Source organism: Phocoena sinus, chromosome 2 (genome assembly GCF_008692025.1).
Source record: "Phocoena sinus isolate mPhoSin1 chromosome 2, mPhoSin1.pri, whole genome shotgun sequence".
Taxonomy (NCBI): Eukaryota; Metazoa; Chordata; class Mammalia; order Artiodactyla; family Phocoenidae; genus Phocoena; species Phocoena sinus.
This window is the reverse complement of record NC_045764.1, coordinates 168373399-168394331: the sequence shown is the minus strand read 5'-3', so window position 1 is coordinate 168394331 and position 20933 is coordinate 168373399. Positions and strand designations below refer to the sequence as shown.

Below are 20933 nucleotides of genomic sequence, written 5' to 3'. Positions count from 1 at the left end.
TGCAAACGAAGCAACTGACAAAGGATTAATCTCCAAAATATACAAGCAGCTCATGCAGTCCAATACCAATAAAACAAACAACTCAATCCAAAAATGGGCAGAAGACCTAGATAGACATTTCTCCAGAGAAGATACACAGATTGCCAACAAACACATGAAAGGATGCTCAACATCACTAATCATTAGAAAATGCAAATCAAAACTACAATGAGGTATCCCCTCACACTGGTCAGAATGGCCATCATCAAAGAATCTACAAACATTAAATGCTGGAGAGGATGAGGATAAAAGGGAGCCCACTTGCACTGTTGGTGGGAATGTAAATTGATACAGCCACTATGGAGAACAGTATGGAGGTTCCTTAAAAAACTAAAAAAAAAACCTACCATACGACCCAGCAACCCCACTACTGGGCATATACCCTGAGAAAACCATAATTCAAAAAGTCATGTACCACGATGTTCATTGCAGCTCTATTTACAATAGCCAGGACATGGAAGCAACCTAAGTGTCCATCGACAGATGAATGGATAAAGAAGTTGTGGCACATATATACAATGGAATATTACTCAGCCATAAAAGGAAGCAGAATTTAGTTATTTGTAGTGAGGCGGATGGACCTAGAGTCTGTCATACAGAGTGAAGTAAGTCAGGAAGAGAAAAATACCATATGCTAACACATATATATGGAATCTAAAAAAAAAAAATGCTTCTGAAGAACCTAGGGGCAGGACACGGATAACGATGCAGACATAGAGAATGGACTTGAGGACAGGAGGAGGGAGAAGGGTAAGCTGGGACAAAGTGAGAGAGTAGCATGGACATATGTATGCTACCAAATGTAAAATAGATAGCTAGTGGGAAGCAGATGCATAGCAGAGGGATATCAGCTTGGTGATTTGTGTCCACCTATAAGGGTGGGATAGGGAGGGTGGGAGGGAGATGCAAGAGGGAGGAGATATGGGGATACATGTATATGTATAGCTGATTCACTTTGTTATACAGCAGAAACTAACACACCATTGTAAAACAATTATACTCCCATAAAGATGTTAAAAAAATTTTTTTCCTACTGAACTTCAGATCCACAGAGCCCATGATGTATTGGACTTCTCTTCTTATACAACCTACAGTCATCTTAAACTTCACATGTCCAAATCAAAGCTTATCATCTTCCTGCAAAAAATGTTATTCACTTTGTAATCCTTAACTCACAGGACAATGTGGGAATTCCAGTTTCCCAAGCCTCCAGCCCAGCAACCTGGGGGTCATCTTTGATTTCTGCCTGTCCTCTTCACAACAAACCACTAATTTCTGTCGATTATATATGTTAACATTTCTCCAATTTGTCTCCTTTTCTCTACCCATCTTCCCAATTCCTTGGCTCAGACTAGAAAAGCTGGTCTTTCTGTTTCTCCTCTTCTTATCCAACCCACACCCTACCCCCCATCCATCTTCCCCTCCTCAGCCAGGCTGATCTTTCCAAAGGGTAATCTCATCAATACATTACCTGTTTGTAATATTTCACCGTTACCCACCTCTTTGAATAATCTAACATCATGGTGGGTGATGCCAAGAAGATGACCAAATAAACATCCCCTGATTGTACCCCCAGCCTGCAACAACAATAATTTGGCGTCCATCAGGCTGTGGGATCCAGCACCATACACAAGGGACCTGGGAGGAATCTTGCCCTCCTTTGTGTCAGGTAATATTCATTCAGACCTCAGTCCCAGCTGTGGACCCTGAAGTGACCTGTCAACTGGCTTCAGTCCCTCTTGACTGTGGTCTGGGATCCCTTGGAGAACACTGACTTAGAATATTACCCACAGACAAGAGAGCCTTGTGAATGTCCGTGAGTCTGGTGGAGAAGTTCCGGTTCACCCTGGAACAGAAACAAATTCTAAGTTTGGATGCCCCCTAGAGAGTATGAGGAACAGTTTGACTTATCCGTCACTGCTCTCCCAAGACAGCACAGCTTGATGCCCAGAGATCCCTTCTCAGCCTGTGGTTTCTCCCACTGGGGAAAGTAAGAGCATGTGAGTGATTGTCTACCTTCCCCACCCCTGTGGAATGCTGCCAAAGAAGCCCATTTCTCTCTTGTGTCATCCAGAGTACTGAGTCCTGAGCTGCACCACCTGGGAGCAGTGAGGGGTTGGAATAACAGCAAGCAGGGCTTGGAACATATCACAGGGTTGTGTAGGCTACAAACTGCATCACAGACTCCATCAGGATGCCCACAAGCCACTGGTAAGCCTTACCCATGAATCCCCCCAGCTTGTCTACAAGGTACCCGCAGTGCTCTGCATGCCCCACTCATACCCCACGGCCAGTTTCCTGTGCACACTCCCAGTGGCAGCAAGAGTGAGCTTTTTGGAAGAGTTTGAGAAGGATCGGTGTTAATTCTTCTTTGAACGTTTGGTAGAATTTGTTACTGAAACCATCTGGTCCTGGGATTTGCTTTGTTGGGAGATTTTTGATCATTGCTTCAATTTCCATAATTATATTGATCAATTCAGATTTTCTACTTCTTCATCATTCAGTCTTGGTAGATTGTATGTTTCTAGGAATGTATCCATTTCTTCTAGGTTATCCAAAATGTTGGCATATACTTGTTTATACTAGTCTCTTATAATCCTTTGTGTTTCTGTAGTATCAGTTGTAAAGTCTGTCTTTCAATTCTGGTTTTATTTATTTAAGTCTGCTCTCTTTTTTTCCTTAGACTAGCTAAAGTTTTGTCAATTTTGTTCATCTTTTCAAAGAAGCAGCTCTTAGTTTCATTGATCTTTTCTGTTGTTTTTCTGGTCTCTGTTTCATTTTTTTCTGCTCTTTGTTTTCTCCTTTCTGTTAACTTTGGCTTAGTGTATTCTTTTTCTAGTTCCTTAGGTGTAAAGTTAGGTTGTTTATTTTGGATATTAACTCCTATCATCTATCTGATAAGGAGTTAATATCCAAAATATATAATGAATCCACAAAACTTAATAACAATAAAGTAAATAATCTGATTTTTAAAAGGGCAGACCTGAATAGACATTTTTCTACAGAAGACGTACAAAAGGGCAACAGGTACATGAAGAGAGGTTCAACATCACTAATCATCAGGAAAATACAAATCAAAACCACAATGAAGTGTCACTTCACACCTGTTAGAATGGCTATAATGAAAAAGAAAACAGATTAACAAGTGTTGTCCAGGCTGTGGAGAAATGGGAACACTTGTATACTGTTAGTGAGATATAAACCAGAAGAGCCACCATAGAAAACATTGCAGAGATTCCTCAAAAAATTAAAAATAGATTTTCCACAATGATCCAGAACTTCTACTTCTGGATATATATCCAGAGGAAATGACATCACTACCTCATAAAGATATCTGCGTTCCCATGTTGATTTCAGTATTATTCACAATAAACCAAGTTATGGAAACAACCTAAGTATCTGTTTAAGTGTGAATGGATAAAGGAAATGGTACATACATGGATGGATAGATGCTTGGATGGATGGATGGATGGATAGAGATAGAGATAGAGATATAGATGAGCATTATTCAGTCATAAGAAAAAGAAGGAAATCTTGACATTTGCTACATCATGGGTGGAACTTGACAGCATTACGCCAGGTAAAATAAGTCAGACAGAAAGAGACAAATACTGTAGGATATCACTTATATATGAAATAAAAGAAACAAACTCATAGAAGCAGAGAGTAGAATGTTGGTTGCAAAAAGCTGAGGAGTGGTGAAATGAGGAAATGTTAGTCAAACGGTAGAAACTTCCAGTTGGAAGCTGAGTAAATTTGGGGATCTAGTGTACAGCATGGTAACCACAGTTAACAATATTGTATTTATACTTGAAAGTTGCTGAGAGAGTAGCTCTTAAATATACTGACCACACACAAAAATGATAATTATGTAGGGAGATGGAAGTATTAAGTGACCTTATTCATAAGATATAAGTGTATGAAGTCACTGCTTTGTACACAGTAAACGTACACAATGTTACAGGTCCATAACATCTCAATAAAGCTGGAAAAGAAAGAAAATTATTGACATGCTTTACAAGACATGGTCTTGTCTCTGTCGGTCCCCTGAGTTCAGGAGGTACCCAAATTTCCCCCAGACTCTGTGATCCAGACCACAGGATCTTCTTCTGCTCCAGGAACACAGCACACTCTCTCTTCTTTCCTGACAGCAAGTCTCCTCCTCGCGTCTGTCTTCTCTGTACAGGACATAGCATTTGAGGACAGTACTTCCAGGAGGCCAAACTCAACTTCCCCAGCCTGGGCTCGATCCCTGAACTCACCAGCTATCTGTGTGTGCCCATCAGAGTGGCTGCCGCATCCACATTCACCGTCTCCTTCCCATCAGGCTGTGGACTCTATGGAGGCAAATTCCAGCTCGACCTTCTCTACCCAGAATGTCCAGCGCCAGCCCAGTGCCCGCACGTGGAGGGCTTTAGATGTTGGCGGAATGACAGAGACCTAAGACATGTCTTTTCTTGTGTTGGTGCCTTTTCAGCCCTGGATTCCTTCTGGTTAGTGATGGAGGGAATGGATGACACAGGAACCAGGGAGTCGTTGCAGGTGGTCAGTATCAGGAGGCCCATCAAGTCCAACAGTAGGCGACCAGCAGGTAAGTGACCTTTTGGTCCCATGGGAAGGAGAAGAGGGACGCTAAGCCCGAGGCTCAAAGATCTGGAGCCCAGGTGCCCCCTCAGAGGAGGGCTCAGCCTTTCTCCAGTAGCATCCAGACCCAGATGAGGATGAGCCCTGGGCTGAGGCACAAGCTCCTTGCACACCTGGACCCAGGGCAGGAGGGATGCAGCCCTGAGCCTCCTCCAGGGCGATGCTAGGCAGGCCCAGCCAAGGGGCAAACAGCCACGAGCACCTGGGTTCAAGCAGGTGAGGAGTTAATTCACACAAAAAGACTCTCTCAGAATGTTTGTACTGCCTCTGGAACCATCGGACTCAGGAGAAACATTTCAGTGACTTCCTGTCTTCTTACACATGTTCATGCATGTACACACACACACACACAGAGTCTATCATTGATTCCACGGAACCACGCACCTGGGGTCGGAACCCAAAGGTGTCCCCTTCCTGCTCCTCCTGCGGGGGGTCCTTCCTCCGGGGATGCTCTGTCATCACCCAGGAGCCAAACCCAGATGCCCCCTTTTACTGCCATCTCCCTACATCCACTCATAGAAACATCGGTTCTCCTCCCAGCCTTCCACTCATCCCTGCTCTTCTGCTCCAGCTGGACCCACTTTGGCCCCATTTCCTGCAGCATCCCCTTTAATGTCCAGCCTGCATCCCTGTCCTGGCCCTGAATTGCTTCTCTACACATCAGCTGGAGGCATTTTTCTACTATGCCAATCTGCTCAGAGAGACCCTCTGTTCAAATTCCTTTAAAGCTGCCCAGGGGTCTATGGAAACTTTCCAGACTTCTTACTGAGCTGCCAGGCCCGCAGTGCTCCAGTGGCTCCATCATGGCCCCATCCTCTCTACAGCCCCTCTTCTTTCTGTTCCAGTCCTGTTCAATTTCTTTCCCTTTCTTGAAAATGTTCCCCTCACTTTTTCTTCCACTGCGAACATTCTCCTCTGTTCATCCACAACCTTCCACACTTCCTGGGCTGGCAGCATTGAAATCCCTTCCTCCAGGAAGCCTTCCCTGACTTCCCACTGAGTTTGGTCCTCTCTTCTCAGCCTCCAGTCCTTTGTTCATCACCCATCTTGCCCATTATATCCTAAGTCCTGTGAGGGCCATGGCTGTGAAAATCTTTATGGGCAGAATGGCTTTGTGGTTTGGAGTGCTCCTCTGACACTCACCAGGTTGCTATAACAACCTGCCTGCAATGATTTTTAGCTGTGTGGCCCTGGGGGAAATGACTGAACCTCTCTGATGCTCAGTTTCCTCATTGGTAAAACGGAATGAGTAACAGCAAGTATCTCATGTGATCATCTCAAGGAGTAGATGTGTTATTCCAGGTAGAGGTCTGAGCAGGCTGCCTGGCAGAGAGATTTCAACCCTTCTGTTGTAGGTGACGTCATCATTATTGCCTGGAGCTCTTCTCCTCAGAGATGACACAGCCCCCTGTCACATCAGGGGGATGAAGGGCTGTGTGTTTGCTGCTCTTTCACTCCCAGGACCCCGCTTCTGGCTGCTGAGGGGGATCCTCTGTCAGGGGAGTATGTGGAACTCGTCGGGTGCTGGAGGAGCTCAGCTGGGAACCTGGAAGTAGTTGGTCTCCCAGGTTGAGGTGCTGCGGGGCAGCAGGGGAGATCCTGGGGGGAAGCCCAGCCCAGCTGCAGGAGTGATGGGTCCAGGGGCTGTGCCAGAAGAGGTCAGGCTCTGGAGCCCCTGCAATGTCAGCACGAGGGCACACTGGGCCCTGGGGAGGGAGGAGTGAACCTGGACCTGGGACCAGAGCCCCCAGAAGTGGGCATCAGGCAGCAGGGGCCCCTCCCAGCCCTGGGCCTGAGGTCCAGTGGGCTTGGTCACAGGCACAAAGCCTGCTTCTTGGTCGGCTGGTGAGGCTGAGGCCGAGGGGCCCAGAGTCTGGCTTGGGCTGAGCGAGTGTGGGAGGTCAGGGGGCTTGGCCTCGGGGCCCAGGCTGCCCATGGCATGGGATCACGCAGGTAAGGGTGGAGACACACAGGAAAGAGTCCAGTCCAAGGAAGGTGGCTTATTGCTTTCGTAGGGCTCGGAGCCTCTTACTGACCAAGGCACAGACTCCCTGTGCATGTGGAGCCCCCAGCAGAGTCACTGTCACCTTCCCAAGGGTGAGCAGGTGGGAACAGGCAGGGGGCTCCTCGGTGCACAGGGGCCAGGCTGCTCCCAGGGACCAGGGCTACTAGCTACTTAGCGAGGGGACCCGCCACTCAGAGGGGAGGCCTAGGCTTGACTGGGTTTGGTGACTTACCCCAAAAAGATGATGCTCTGAGTATCTTTGTGAATTACGGAAATCAGAAAGGGCCTGCCAAAACTAGCAATGAACGCTTGTAAGGTTGAAGTCACCATCTTGATTCCAGTGGCAGCAGCCCCTTCCGTGCCTTCCTTGCCCACATCAAGCATGGCCTGGTGGACCACCTGTGGGGACCCCAGAGCATCACCCACTGGACACAGGGGAGTAGGATGTGAGCAGCTGCCTGACCCCCACTAAGGGGACTGGCATTCATTCACCTGATGCTGTCTGTCACCGTGCTGTCAACCCGTTCAATTTGTCCTTGCAACAAACTCTCAGCTGGTTTGCAGTCGTGATGCACAGATGTGCAAAGTGAGGCTGCGAGTGCTGGGCCCAGGGTCAGAGAGGCAAAGAGCAGGGGCTCCCTGATTTGGGTCCCTCTCTGTCTGAGTCCAGAGACTGTGATGCCCCCCTAGTGTAGGGGGAGGGGCAAGGCAATATATTTTTCTTACAGGCAGCTGTCCACAGTCCCTCCATGTCGAAGCAGCAGATGGGCGGGCACTGCTTTTGCTCCTCTCCTGCCCCAGTGGAAATGTCCCTGAGCCCTCGGCTACTTTGTGTAGGATGTGGCTTCCCATCCCTGGACCCCGCAGGCCCCTTGGCACATGGACCTCCTTTGCCAGGTCCTTTGGCAGGTGCGGTGCAGGGGAGACTGCAGGGCTGCCCAGCCTCCCCCATTCACTCTGACTTCTCTGCTTCTAGGATTGCGGTACCAGGGCCTCTGGTATTCTTGTGTTGTGCTCTTAGTGTATTTCCATCACGATGGCCCCGTAGCCGTTGTTAGTACCTATAACCTCTTACCTGCTCTGCTAGACTCTGCATGCTGGCTAAGAACTCTTACCCTCATTTACAGATGAAAACACTGAGGGGTACGAGATTTTAAGTATTTGACTGTATAGGCAGTGAAGAGTAGAGCTTGGCATGGGGTCCACTGCTGATTTCAGATCTTTCCCAATGATAGACTTCTGGGTCACATTACATTTCAGGGAAAGTGGGGACAGCTCCCCACCACGATTGTAACCCAGCTCTCCTGGGCTTAGGGAGTCCCGGGGGGATGAGTGAGTTATAGGAAATTCAATGAATTTGAAAATTCAGAATTAGCCAAACATCTACCTGTCACCATTCAAGCTCCTATAAGAAGGATGAATTGTCCAAAGTTTTAAAGACTCACCTCGGAAACCCCCAGCTTGTTGACCTCTGTGATTCCTGACAGGTCAGACTCGTGGTCGAAGACTTTCTTAATACCCAGTTGGGAAAGTATGTTTCTCAGCTTACAGTTGCTGGAGATGGAAAACCTTAGCAAGTTGAGTTCATCTATCCGTCTAGGAAATGAGGAAAACAAACTTGAACTTCTGCTTGACTCAGAGCCCGCCTTTTCCCACCTCACAGCTTGGTCTTCTGTGGTTTCCACTCCAGCTACCCCTTTCTCCCTGGAATAAGGACTCCTTTCCTCAGTTTCTAGACCCCTCGGGGTAATTCTCCTTAATTCGTTAATTATCCATCATGTCGGCAGGTATCTAACGTGCTAGGCAGTGCACAAGGGCTGGGGCTGGGGCGGTGCCCACATCTGGCCCTGCTTCTCCCTGTAAGCCCGTAGGGCACGGGAAACACCCTCCTCCAACAGGGATTCCACAGCTTCTGGGAGACTGTGCTGGGGCGGCTGCTCCAAGGGCACCAGGAAGGCTTCCTGCAGGAGGTGGCATGGACCCTGAGTCCCGGAGGAGTGAACGGAGCTGACTGGGTGAAGAGGAGTCCAGGAGGCAGGAGGATGCACTTGCAGGAAAGAGGGAAGAAAGAAGGGCTGCCCCACAGCACAGAGGCAGCCTGAGTGCGGGCAGTGGGGAGGGGAGGGGCCGGGAAGGGGCTTGGGCAGGATGTGGAGGGCTGGGGACTGCATTCAAGGGCCTTGGGGACCTGAATCAACCAATCCAACATGTCTATCTTGTCTTCCCAGTGAGCTCCTTGAGGGCAGGGATGCATCCGCTTCTGAGCAGAGGTGGCAGCAGGTTCTTGGAGCACCAGATGCCTCCTCTCTCTCTGTCTCTATTTCCCTTAAGACTCTTCTCACCGTATCAGCTCTTACAGATGCCAAATACGAGGAGGCTGTGGCTCCCATTGAACGTTGAGTCCCTTGGGAGCAGGGAGGTACCTATTCCTCCTCATAGGCCATCTTTCCTCCCTCCCTCCCACCCTCCCCCCTCCTTTATCCATTCATTCAACAGTTCCCTAGTGAGCGCCCTCCATGGGCCAGGAGCCTGTAGATGCTGGTTCCCCCAGTGCTTGTAAATCAAAGATGTCTGATGAATATTCTATCCATTTACAACTATTCACTGAGCCCCCGCCCTGTGGTAGCTCTTGGTACTGGAGGAAGGAAAGGGTAGGGAAGGCAGTACATGCAGGGGGAGGGTGGGTCCCGTGTCCTGGAGTCTCCTGGGATCTGCAGTGAGGAGGGGCTGAGAGTCAGGCAGCCCCAAGGCGCCCGGTCCCCTGGACAGGGGTTGGGGAAGGGACCGCAGCCTCAATGTCACGTCTAGGCAGGTCTCTCATTCTTTGCGGTTTATAACGTACTTGCCACACCCGCTGCCCCTAGGATCTGCATAGCTGCCCACAGCCTTCCCTATCTCCCCCGCAGCGGACACTGCGCCCACAAGTGCCTCTCCCTCTGCCGTCCCCCTTGTTATTGGTCTCCGGATTCCACGTCCTGGCCTGTGTGTCTGCGCTCAGTTTATCCAGAGCCCGACCCCTTCCGCCCTTCCTGGTTCCTCCTGGTGCATCCCCAGCGGCTCCCCTGGGTGAGTGCACTGGGCGCCCGGCTGGCCTCCCTGCCTCCATGCTGGTCCTCGGCTGTCTGTCCTCCACTGGATGACCTGGGTGATCCGTTTAAAACATGACTCAGATTGTTCACTCTTTGGCCCAAAACCTTGTGATGAGTCTCTATTTCCCTTAGAGGGGGCGCGTCGAGGGGTCTGCAAGGCTCCAAGTGACCTGGATCCCCCCTGGGGTCCTGACCTCTCCCAACTTTCCCTCTCCCTCCCTCTGCTCTGCTGCTCTGGCCTCACTAACTCTCAACCACACCAGGCTCCCTCCTGTCTAAACAGGCTTTGCACTGGCTGTTCCCTCAGCCAGGAACGCTTTTCCCCACCATATGCACATGGCTCAATCCCTCATCTCAAACATCACCTAAGGGCCACCCTGCTTACAATCACAAGCTACTTGCGGGTCCCATTTTTTTCAAGATTTTACTGTGCTTTACTATCCCCACCTCCCCATTTCTCCCCTCTCAAAGTACCAAATAATTTGCTATATTTATTTCCTGTCTGTCTCCTCCAACTTCAAAGTAAGTGCCATTAGGGCGGGGGATTTACGTTTTATTCGCTGACCTACCCTCAGAGTCTAAGTTAGTCCCTCAGACATAGCTTGATCTTCATTCATTCACTCATCCAATCAGTGCTGAATGGCTGAACGGGTAAATGAGTGAATTACTGTTTAGCCCGTGCAAAGCTGATGCTCACGTCTGTCTCACCTGAGCCCCCAACCGATCCCAGTGCCATCTGCCCCGCTCCACCTGCAAGAGGTGGAGCCACGGAGAGAACAGCGTGAGTGTCCTGGGGTTGTGTGAGGATCCTCACGACTCAGCGCATGTCAGTGTCAGAGGAACCCTCAGCCCCGCCCCCTCTGATGTCACCATCTTAGAGAAGGAGCAGCTCAGGCCCAGAGCCACGCAGGCAGCCAAGGGCAAGGTCACCCCTGGATGGGCCCTCCCACCTCTGCCCCCACCCCTGAACATTACTGAGGCCCGGGGGCTGGGGGTCCGGAGTCCTGGAAGAGGGGGAAGGGCCGAGAAGGCAGGTGGGTCCACGGCTCCGGGTCCTGGGGACAGTCACCTGGGCTGCAGGGAGTCTCTCCACCTCCTCAGCGTCTCTGGGAGCAGCTTGGCCTCCAGGTCGTGCGTTTTGCCCTCGTCAGGGAGGATGAAGGGCGCGCTGCCGTCGCCGGTGTACCTGAGCTCCACCGCGGTGCAGGCAGCTCCTCGTCCCGGAAGTAAGGCGTTTCCAGGCCCCCAGTGGTCATCATGGGCACCTCCACTGTCCTGTTCCCGTTCACGTGGAACTCTGACTTATAAGTATGGCTGGGATCAAAGGGCTTCCTCCACTGGGCTAGAGGTGGAGGGACAGGTGAGGGGTCTGTGGTGCAAGGGTTGCAGGCGTCTCACTCCTCTGCCCTGGTCCCTGAGCGGGGGAGACCCTCCCCACACCAGCAGCCCCCCACGTGCCTCTAGGGATGGCCCTGCTAGGTTTGCACATATACCTGGGCAGGTGGGTAGGCCCTTGGGGACGGGGGTGAGCCCACGGGTCTGGATTGGGAGGGGGGACATGAAACAAAACAGGTTAATTGTGCTACGTGAGAAACCAACAGGAACAGGACAGGGCAAGGGAGAGACGGGGTGAGGCTGGGACTGCGGAGAAATGGGAGCTCCTGGTCCTTAGAGGGAACAGTGTTAGTGACCAGTGGCTAGTCGTTGGCTTTGTAGGTGGAGCACATGTCCCCGCAGCCTTGTGAGCCAGGCTGAAGCAGGAGCCACATGGGTGCTAGGAGGGCAGGGCGGGGTCAGTAGAGGAGAGGGCTGAGGTCTCCCCACAGGAGGATGGAACATTCAGTGATGGGGGCTTCTTGGGGAGATTAGGGCCCTGGGGCTTCATGGAGTGTGCATCCACCCCCGCTTCATGCTTTGTTTCCACCCCTGCCTGTGTCCCCAGAGTTAGAGGCAGGAGCAGAGGGAATGCAGGGCTGGCTGGGGTGCCCCTGGTGGGGAGATCTGGGAGGAGAAAGTCCTAGACCAGGGCAGGGTTGTAGGAGAGGAAAGCACAGGAAACTGAAAGAATAAACATAGCAGGACAGGCCTGGATTAGTTTTCCAGAGAAATGAGATTCTATGCCTTCATTTACAGAGGAAAACACAGACCCAGGAGGGCTGGCCATGGCTGCAGCCAGGAGCTCCCAGCACAGGGCTAACTTGTCTCCCCAGAGCTCTTGTCTCCTAGGCACGTGACCACCCCCTGACTCAACGATCATTCCTTCTGTCTTTATCTATGCTGTGTCCCTATTTGCACTGCTGGCTCTATGTGTGAAATCTTTCTGCCTTCACTCTGATCCTTATGAGTTTTCAGGCTGAGGTTTGCAATCTTGAGTTTCTATCAATGGGACTGGGCACTGGGCCAGCTAGAATCTGGGAAAGAGTCTTTGCTGGCTGCTGTCCTCTGAGTCTTCCCTCAGATGATGGCCTTGCCAATTCCACCCTCATAGTCATGAAACAGCACAACTGAAGTTCCTTGTGTTGACCAGGCTGCTCAGAGGCTGTCACACTGTGAAGACGGCCACCAGCCTCACCTCAACCACCAGAGACTAAGTCCCCTTAGACGGAGCCCGTCAGACACAGCCCACGGTGTACACAGCTGAGGCCTTCCTGAGCGTGTCCGAAAGCATCTCATTAGGGAGGAACCTGGAGTTCCCGGCCACCCCGGAGAGAGCTGAGACGAAAACTCCTTCCTTCTGGCAGCCGGGCAAGTTTAAATCAGAATAAAAAGTCTCCCTCTGGCTCAGACAAAGAGTTAGTGGCTCCCCTGCACTTAAGTCCCACACAGTCAGCTGTGATTTAGAAAACCCCGAAATAGACAAAGCCTATGATCGAGGCAGAGCCTTGGAGCCCAAGCCCCCCTCAGCCAGGAGCAGCCTGCTCTATAATGTTTTACCGAACGACACAGTTGGCAGAGGCTGGACAGAAATAGCCCTGAAGACACAAAACCAAAAGTGTGTTTCCTTCTGAATTAAACAGGGCACCCACCTTTAAAGTAGACGCAATTCACCAGGACCATCACTGTGCTCTGGGAAACATTTTTGAACAGCTCCACAATTTTCCCCTGCGTTTTATTCCACACATAGTCATTGATGAGCTTCTTGGCAGTGTCGGAATCCCGGAAGTCGGTGGAGAAGGACTCGGAGGCACACAGCGCCTGGGCATCTTCCCTGAACTTGTCCAGAAGCTTCAGCTGCTCCTGGACGAACACGGCGTTGCCCAAGCTCAGCTGCAGCTGGTCGCTGGGTCGGCCGAGCGTCTGCACGAGGTGCTGGAAGCCCTGGTGGATTTCTGTCTCGGGGGTCTCTGTGAGGTTGAACTTGAGGCCTTCCAAGGTCTCCGTCAGGGTGGGTCCTCGGGCCCCCAGGGACAGGAAGGCCAAGGCCATGGAGACGCTCAGGGGGGAGAAGATGACGTTCTCATTGGAGGTCTTCAAAGCCAACTGCTTGTAGAGGCTGAAGGCGAAGTCGGTGTTGCTGGAGACGAATGTGTGGTCATCCACAGGTGCCCCTTTGTGTTGGTCCTCTGGGGTCACATCCTCCGGGTCAAGCCCGCCCCCTGGGAGGCAGTGGACACTGGAGCAGAGCCCAGCCACCAGGAGCCCCAGAGCCAGGAGTGGGGACATTCCCTCTGCCCTCATCTCTGAAAAGCAAAGCTCCTTTAAATCTCGGTGTGTCCAATGATGTCCCAACCACCACCCAGTGTCCCCACGTGGTCTCTGTTCTCTCTGCCTCTGCTGCTTTGTGACCTCCCAGTTCTAGGCACCCTCCTGGGCTCCCAACATACATGAGGAGGCTTTGGGCTCCCTCTCACTCTTTGATGCAAGTCTTGTAATTGTTACCGATTTCCCCAATGGAGAAACTGGGCCCAGAGATGGAAAGGGGCTTTTCTAAGGTCACCCAGCAAGGAAGTAGAGGAGCAAGGGCGAGAAGCCTGGGTTGCCTGGCTCCAGTGGGGAGCTGGTGATGGGTGTGAGGTGCTTTCCAGTGAGAACCCATCCCCCTCCTGCTGGGAGAGCAGCCACCGTCAGAGGGGACCAGGCAGCAGGGCCTCCGTTTCCACTATGTCCCCTGTCTGCCCCCCAGGACGGAGTCCTGGACTTAGGGGACACAGCACCTCTCCCGGCCTCTTGATGACAAGCGTGTGACATTAGGGAGGCACTCACATCGTGGTGCCGGGTGGCAGTAAGTGTTCAGTGAGAGAGGCCACCGCAAGCAGCGGGGCCAGCGCTGGAGCCTAAGTGACCCTGATAAGTGTTGCTGTAAAGATCAAAGGAGGGTAGAGTGTTCTCTTCAGCCCCTGGCAGGTGGACACATGGTGGTTGATTCCACCATAAACCTGTAAAGGCCTCCTAGTGGGGAGAAGCAGCGTGGTCTCAGAGTGCCAGAGACCTGGACAAGGATTCCATTTCGACCACTGGTGAGTGCTTTGTGGTCACAAGCAAGTGACTGAGCCCCAGGTCCCATCTCTGCCCATGTTGAACGGCTCAGGCGACATGAAGTATGAAGGTGCTGGGCTCATAAGAGGAGTTCCAGCGGTGTCATCTCCTCCACATGCCACCCTCACTAGGACCCTACAGGCCAGAGCTGTGATCCCTGAAGATAGGGGACAGAGGACAGAGTTACTGCATGAAAGTCTGAGAGAGGCTGAGTTCAAAGCTGGAGGCCTCAGCAACAGGACTGCTTACCTTCAGCCTCTGGCCCCTCATCTCAGAGTTCAGAGGAGAAAGGGCTGCTGGGGGGAGGGGAGGAGAGAGGAAGAGAGAGAGAAAAGAGGCAGAGGAGGGGGACGAGAGGGGAGAGGAGGGGGCGGTGAAGGGGAGGGAGCTGAGCTGAGGCCAGTGGAAAGGCCTTAGGACAAGCCTGGGGACAGAGGCGATCAATTGCCCCAACTTTTAGTTTACTCAGGGCCAATGCAGTCGTTTCTTTCAAAAAGAGTTAAACATTTTCCTCTAAAATTATTCCTGGAGAAATAGTGCTTTGTTATTTGGATGGATTGGAGAGCTGGCTCTGTTTCTGAGCAGTCTGTCTTTTCAGTTGCTGGACAGACGCACCTTCCTGTCTGCTTGACCGGGGACCCTATAGGGACAGTGGAGCCCAGGAAACTCCCCTAGAGACCCCGCAGCCTCTGCCCAGAGAGACACTGTGCGCTAATTCCATCCACCCGGCTCTCTGAGAGCACCGCCTGTGCCAGGCAAGGAGACGCACTGCACGGCCCTCAGGGAAGTTCTGACCCTGACGGTGGACGCACAGCTGTATGGGGTGCACAGCTGGCTCGAATCAGAATCCCACAGAGTCAAAGGCCGAAATGTTCCCAGAAGCCCTGGTAGCATGTCCCTCCCTTTGCAGGATGAAAACTGAGACCCAGAGAGAGGACTGGTCTTCAGACGGGGCAGAACACTCCCAGCATCGGACATAAGTCCCCCCACCTCCTTCCTGCCTCACGTTCCACAGGCCCCGTACAGGGTCCTAGAACCACCGTGGAAAGGGGGTCCCTTTGCTCTCAGTGTGGGAGCATCACGGATTAACCGCCTGGGAGAACGGGATGTGGGGAGTGGATCCAGAGCCGCCACCTGCCCGGGATGCTGGATTCTCATGGGTGCTGCTGTCTATTTATCCCGCAAAGATCTCCTCCCCTGCTTGCGAAATGTCTGCGGGGACAACGGTGTTCTGTCCTCAGACTGGAAATGGGCAGATGACCATTCCCGGTAACAGGATTTATTACATCTATTTGAACAACTTTGTTACAGAAATCGCTAACTTTTTGTCTCTTAAAAGAAAACTGAAAATAAACAAATAAAAAAAATTTCCCTTGAGAGTGTTTTCTCCTGTTAAGAAAACTCATTTAAGTATGTGTGAAAGCTCAGAATATAAAAATAAGGGACATGGAAAAACATTCCTGACTATTGATCTTTAAAAAAATATATTGGTCTTGTTAGTTTTCCCCATGTGTGTGATAACTTCACTGAGGACCACATAAATAACCGGAGAATGTAGAGACGGACATCGGGAAATATTCCCTAGAATTGTGTCACTCTGGGACAGCCCCACCAAACATTATGCTGTGTTTCTTTCATAAGTCACTTTTCTTTGATTTGTGTATGTGTGCACCTGTCTGTATGTGATAGGAATGTCCAAACACAAACTCAGATTTGTTTTTAATAGGTAATGCGCTTTGTCTACAGCTCGATTTACATTCCCAGAGAGGGAGTGTGAGCCCGAAGGCCTCAGTGCAGTGTTGAGAGCGCAAGTGCCAGGGTTCTCTGGTCTCTGGCGCCATCTGTCTTTGGAGGCCTGCTGTGTCTGGGCCTTTGTCCTTACCCCTTCACTACTAGTTCACCCTAAGAGCTGGTTGACCTTCATCCCTGGCCTCGAGGTCTCCTTAGATTTCTCTTTGAGCTAGTCCCAAAGCTCAAGGGAAAATCCTTCCCTTTTACCCCTCTTAGTCACAACCCTCCCTCCATGACAACCCTTGACAGACCTCTGTGACCCCTGGGGGTTCCACCAAGCATAGTTTGGGAACCACTGACTTAGTGGTGAGGGTATGGCTTTAGCCTGAATACCTGAATCAAGAAAGTACTACTCACCAGGTGTGACCTCAAACAATTTACTGTCAATCCCTCAACATTAATCTCCTAGCCTCTGAAATGCAGGTACAAAATTTCCCTGACCGAGGTGTCTATACTAAACGGAAGCTCTAGTAGGACAGGATTTGGTTGGGGGGTTGTACAGCGCTTCCCTCTTTTACTACTTAGTAAATATTTGTTGACGGTAAAGCATTGATGTGACTAAGAAGGTTTTGGTCCCACCCTTCCTGAAATGACAATTTATGTCCTTTCAAACACCAAATAGTTCCAGAATAGTTACGTATTTTTAAGCTACACGGTATCCAAAAATATAGTGGCTGAAACAAGACTGCAGTTTATTTCCGTCTCATGTAGGTCCAGATGCTGGCAGTGGGTTGACATGGTGGTCCCACTTTGTCAGGACTCGGGCTCCTTCTATCTTGTCGCTCCGCCATTCCTCACGTTTATTTGCCGTGTCCCAGATGGGTCGTTGCTGTGTCCACCTTCCAGTTAAGGACAAGAGGGGAAGGTAAAAGCACACCCTTTTCTTTGAATGGAATGTTCTAAATGTTGTCTATGTTATTTCCACTTCTGTTCCACCAGCCAGAGTTTGGTCATATGGTCACACCTGTTGCAAAGGTGCAAAGGAAGCTGCTCAGTGCAGTCAATATTCTACATTGGGTGCCACGTCTTAGCTAAAAATTGGGAGGGGAGAGAAAATGAGAATGGAAATTAGGCATCACTACTAACATTGTCCCAACATTTCCCCCGAGTGTTCACAAATTCTCTGGCCCCAGGAGAGCCTTCATTTTCCTTAAAACTGAAATGACTTAGTCTGAACCTCCAGTCAATGTGAAGGCAGAAAATATTTCTACTTTTTCCAAGTAACTCTGAGGATGTTTGAAGTGGTCCCCTCCAGGTCATCTCTGTACAGGCCACTGAGGCTACAGGATCACTGAAGGATATTTACCTCCTGAGTCAGCAATCTTTTTTGAATATTCCCTTCTCTGAGTCCAGGGGACCCTGACAATATTTCTGAACCACACAAAAGGGAAAAAAAAAAGAGAAATTAATGGCATACTTGTGTCTTAAGAGATACCCCTGCCCATAGGGATAGAGCTTTGACACCCTTGCTATATTCAAAATGTGGTCTGCAGACCAACAGCAGAGAGCTTGTAGAAAGGCAAACCCTTGGGACCTACTCCAGACCTACTAATATGGAATCTGTCTCCTGCTAATCTCCCCACGTATTCATATACACCTTACAGGCTGACGGGGCACAGCCATGTAGCCTAAGCGGGTTGAGGGGAGCAGAATATGCTGACTATGAAAACACAGAAGCCTGCAGCAAGACGAGTGTTTTTAGAGTCTTAGGAATTGCGGTTTGGAAGATACCAATTCAGATAAAACCAAAAGAGTGTTCCAAGGAAGAGAAAGAGTCAGGAGCTTAGGGCTTCCCTGGTGGTGCAGTGGTTGAGAGTCTACCTGGTGATGCAGGGGACACGGGTTCGTGCCCCGGTCCGGGAGGATCTTACATGCTGCGGAGCGGCTGGGCCCATGAGCCATGGCCGCTGAGCCTGTGCATCCGGAGCCTGTGCTCCGCAACGGGAGAGGCCACAGCAGTGAGAAGCCCACGTACCGCAAAAAAAAAAAAAAAAAAAAAAAAAAAAAAAAGAGTCAGGAGCTTATACAGACAAAACCCACAAGGCTGTTAATGTTATCTGGCAAGAATTTTGATGGACTTTGACAAAAGAAAGGAAATCATTGTCCTTAAGAGATAGGTTGTCATGATTTTTTAAGGGTAAAGTTCCAATAAGTAGATAGGTAGTCACAAATTACTTTAGGGTAAGGGTCTGATATGTATCTTGAGTCTGAAGACTGGGCAGATGTTCTAGATGCCGATATTAAGAAAATAATTGGTCCAAGTTCGGAACCCATTTGAGCAGAGACGTGTATAAGTCACAATTCTTAATTCTTGACTTCCCGTTCACATTTCCCCCTTATGTTCAAGATCTTTTTGGGGAGAGCACTGGTGATCAACCATTTGTTTACTTGGCTTCAGCGTGGACTTCTTTGGTGCTGGGAAGACTTATTCCCAGAGAATCATGTCCCATGGAGGAGGAAAAGAGGTGGTTGTGCAGGAGATATGCTTTTAGAGAGCTTATGGCCACATTTGAGCCATAAGGAGCCGTCTAGGAAGTAAGTCTTAGGCGGCACTCAATAGAGGAGCAATTCATGGCTCTCCATTAGAAGGAATCTTATGGGAGTCATCAATCACCTCCAGATGTCAAACTATCATTGTTCCCTTGGAGGCTGTCATAGTACAACAGTGGGGGATATAAAACATAAGAAGTTTAAAACCAACAGAGAACAAATTAGAAAAATGATTAGCATGACTAGTTGCAATCCTTATTAAAATAAGGCACCAAGTCCAGAGGGGAACCAGCTGAAAAAGATTTCTAGATGTCAAGGTTTAAGTCTCTTTTTGCGGTTTAAAATGTCTCTGATGATGGCATCATGTGTTTAGGTAATCGTTCTGAGTGACTTATACAGCAGCAGGCACCGAGATTGTCTATACATGAGCTATGATGGTGATTTTCCTGAGGTTTATATCGAGTTGTACAATTTTAGCTTACCTGGCTTCAGAAAAAGGGCAGTTTTATTTCTCAATGATTCCAAGTCAAAAAGATTAGAGGAAAAACTGGAAACAGTACTTTGGAGAGTCAGAGCCAGATATTGGAGGAAACTAGAAGAATGCAGGATCTAGTTCAGTTTACAGGTAAATACCAAAACATCAAAGACAGTTAACAAGCACCAGAATCTATTACCCACAAAGGTACATTACTGAAACATAATTTTTCTCTCTAAAATCACCCTCATTCTACCAAATATTGCCAAGTTAAGGTTAATTTTTTGTTGCATAAGTCTGGGATCAATAAACTTGTCCTGTTTATTTATCTAAGTGTAACAAAAATAGCAACTGATCACATAAGCTCTTTTAAATCTGCTTTCCTGGAACTTTTCATTAGGAATCTCAGAATGAACCTTTAAGGTCCTCTCAAGCCCAGCAAAGCCAAGTCATATACTTGCCATCAGACTTTGCCTGCAATACCTATAGATTTAGGTGAATCCCTCCCTTCTTGAGATCCCCAAAATATCTTGAGCTTCCTGCAATTGCCAGGAAGTGACCTTCCTTACTCACCTGATTAGACAGCTGGGAACCCTGTGAGCAAAGCACCAGACTATTTTTCCAAGGGGATTTTTGGCTACATAAAGTCAATCTTAGTTCCTTAAAGCTGGATGGTAATATCTGAATTTATGCATACTCTTAAATATGACATTCCAAACAAAGCCTTGGTAATAAATCAATGTTTTTCCAATTGTGTCCTGTTCTAAAGAGAGCAGATTATTTTGAATTTATGTAAATAACTAAATTGCCATGAAAATAAGAATAGTCATTAAGAGTTTCTGAGTCCTGGAGAGAGTTCAGATGGGGAGAAAAAGATAAATGTTTCATCATTGTTTACAAAGCTATACAATATCAAAATGCTGCAAGTCATAGATGTCTTGAGAGAAGAGGGTTCCTTAAATCTGGTAGAATGAAACATTAAAAAATAGGCAATATTTAAACCAAAAAGTCATACAAATTATTATCATCTTCATCAGTTCACTCATTCCTATGAATTTAATTCTTGATTTTGATCTTTTTCCCAGTTTTATGAAGCCATCAGTTTCTCCATTCGAGTTCTGTAAATTCTTATCCAGTTCAGTGATATGATCTGAAAGTTTATCAGAAAACTGTACTCCAGAGGAAGTATCGGAGTCCTTCCTATGAATCTCTCTGAAGGTGAAACATATTTGTAAAAGCAGCAGTGTAAACAATAACTCTCTATAAATGAAAAAAGACTTAAAAATACCCAATATTTAAGATCTGAGAGTTTGTTATAATGAAACTGACAAGAAAATTTGGCACTTCTGTGACACGACATTTGAAGAAAGGAACTAGATTTATGACTGATAACATTATACCAGGATGTAGTACTTTTCCAAGAATTTTGCATAGTTTCTGAAACAAAACAAGTTTTTTTTCAAGTTATCAAAAGATTTGGTGAAACTATTTTAAAGTAGTTATACCAAAATACACAATTATTCTTAGAGTTCACCTAAAAACTCTCATCCCATTTACATTTAATTTACTTATGAAAATTTTATCACACCATGTTATATTTCTTGCTAACAAATTTTATATTAAAATTGGGTTCACTAAAAGTATTATACTTAATGTTGATAACTCTAAAGACGCAACCATATTAATTAAACTAACAAACTTAAACTAGCTTTTAAAAAAATTTTTATTGGAGTATAGTTGATTTACAATGTGCATTAGTTTCAGGTGTACAGCAAAGAGAATCAGTTATACATATACGTATGTCTACTCTTTTTAAGATTCTTTTCCCACATAGGCCATTACAGAGTACTGAGTAGAGTTCCCTGTGCTATACAGTAGATCCTTATTAGTTATATATTTTATATATAGTAGTGTGTATATATCA

At 48.6% G+C, this 20933-nt stretch overlaps 1 protein-coding gene across 1 annotated transcript; it reads right to left on the bottom strand.

Annotated features, from left to right (window-relative positions):
* Window positions 1–6892: 6892 nt before the first annotated feature.
* On the bottom strand, window positions 6893–13455 carry LOC116749869 (serpin A3-8-like). Its single transcript, XM_032624681.1, is given in 5 exon segments — window positions 6893–7087; window positions 8134–8284; window positions 10847–10985; window positions 10988–11119; window positions 12804–13455. Coding segments are annotated over 5 exon segments (1269 nt in total).
* Between the last annotated feature and the right edge of the window lie 7478 nt (window positions 13456–20933).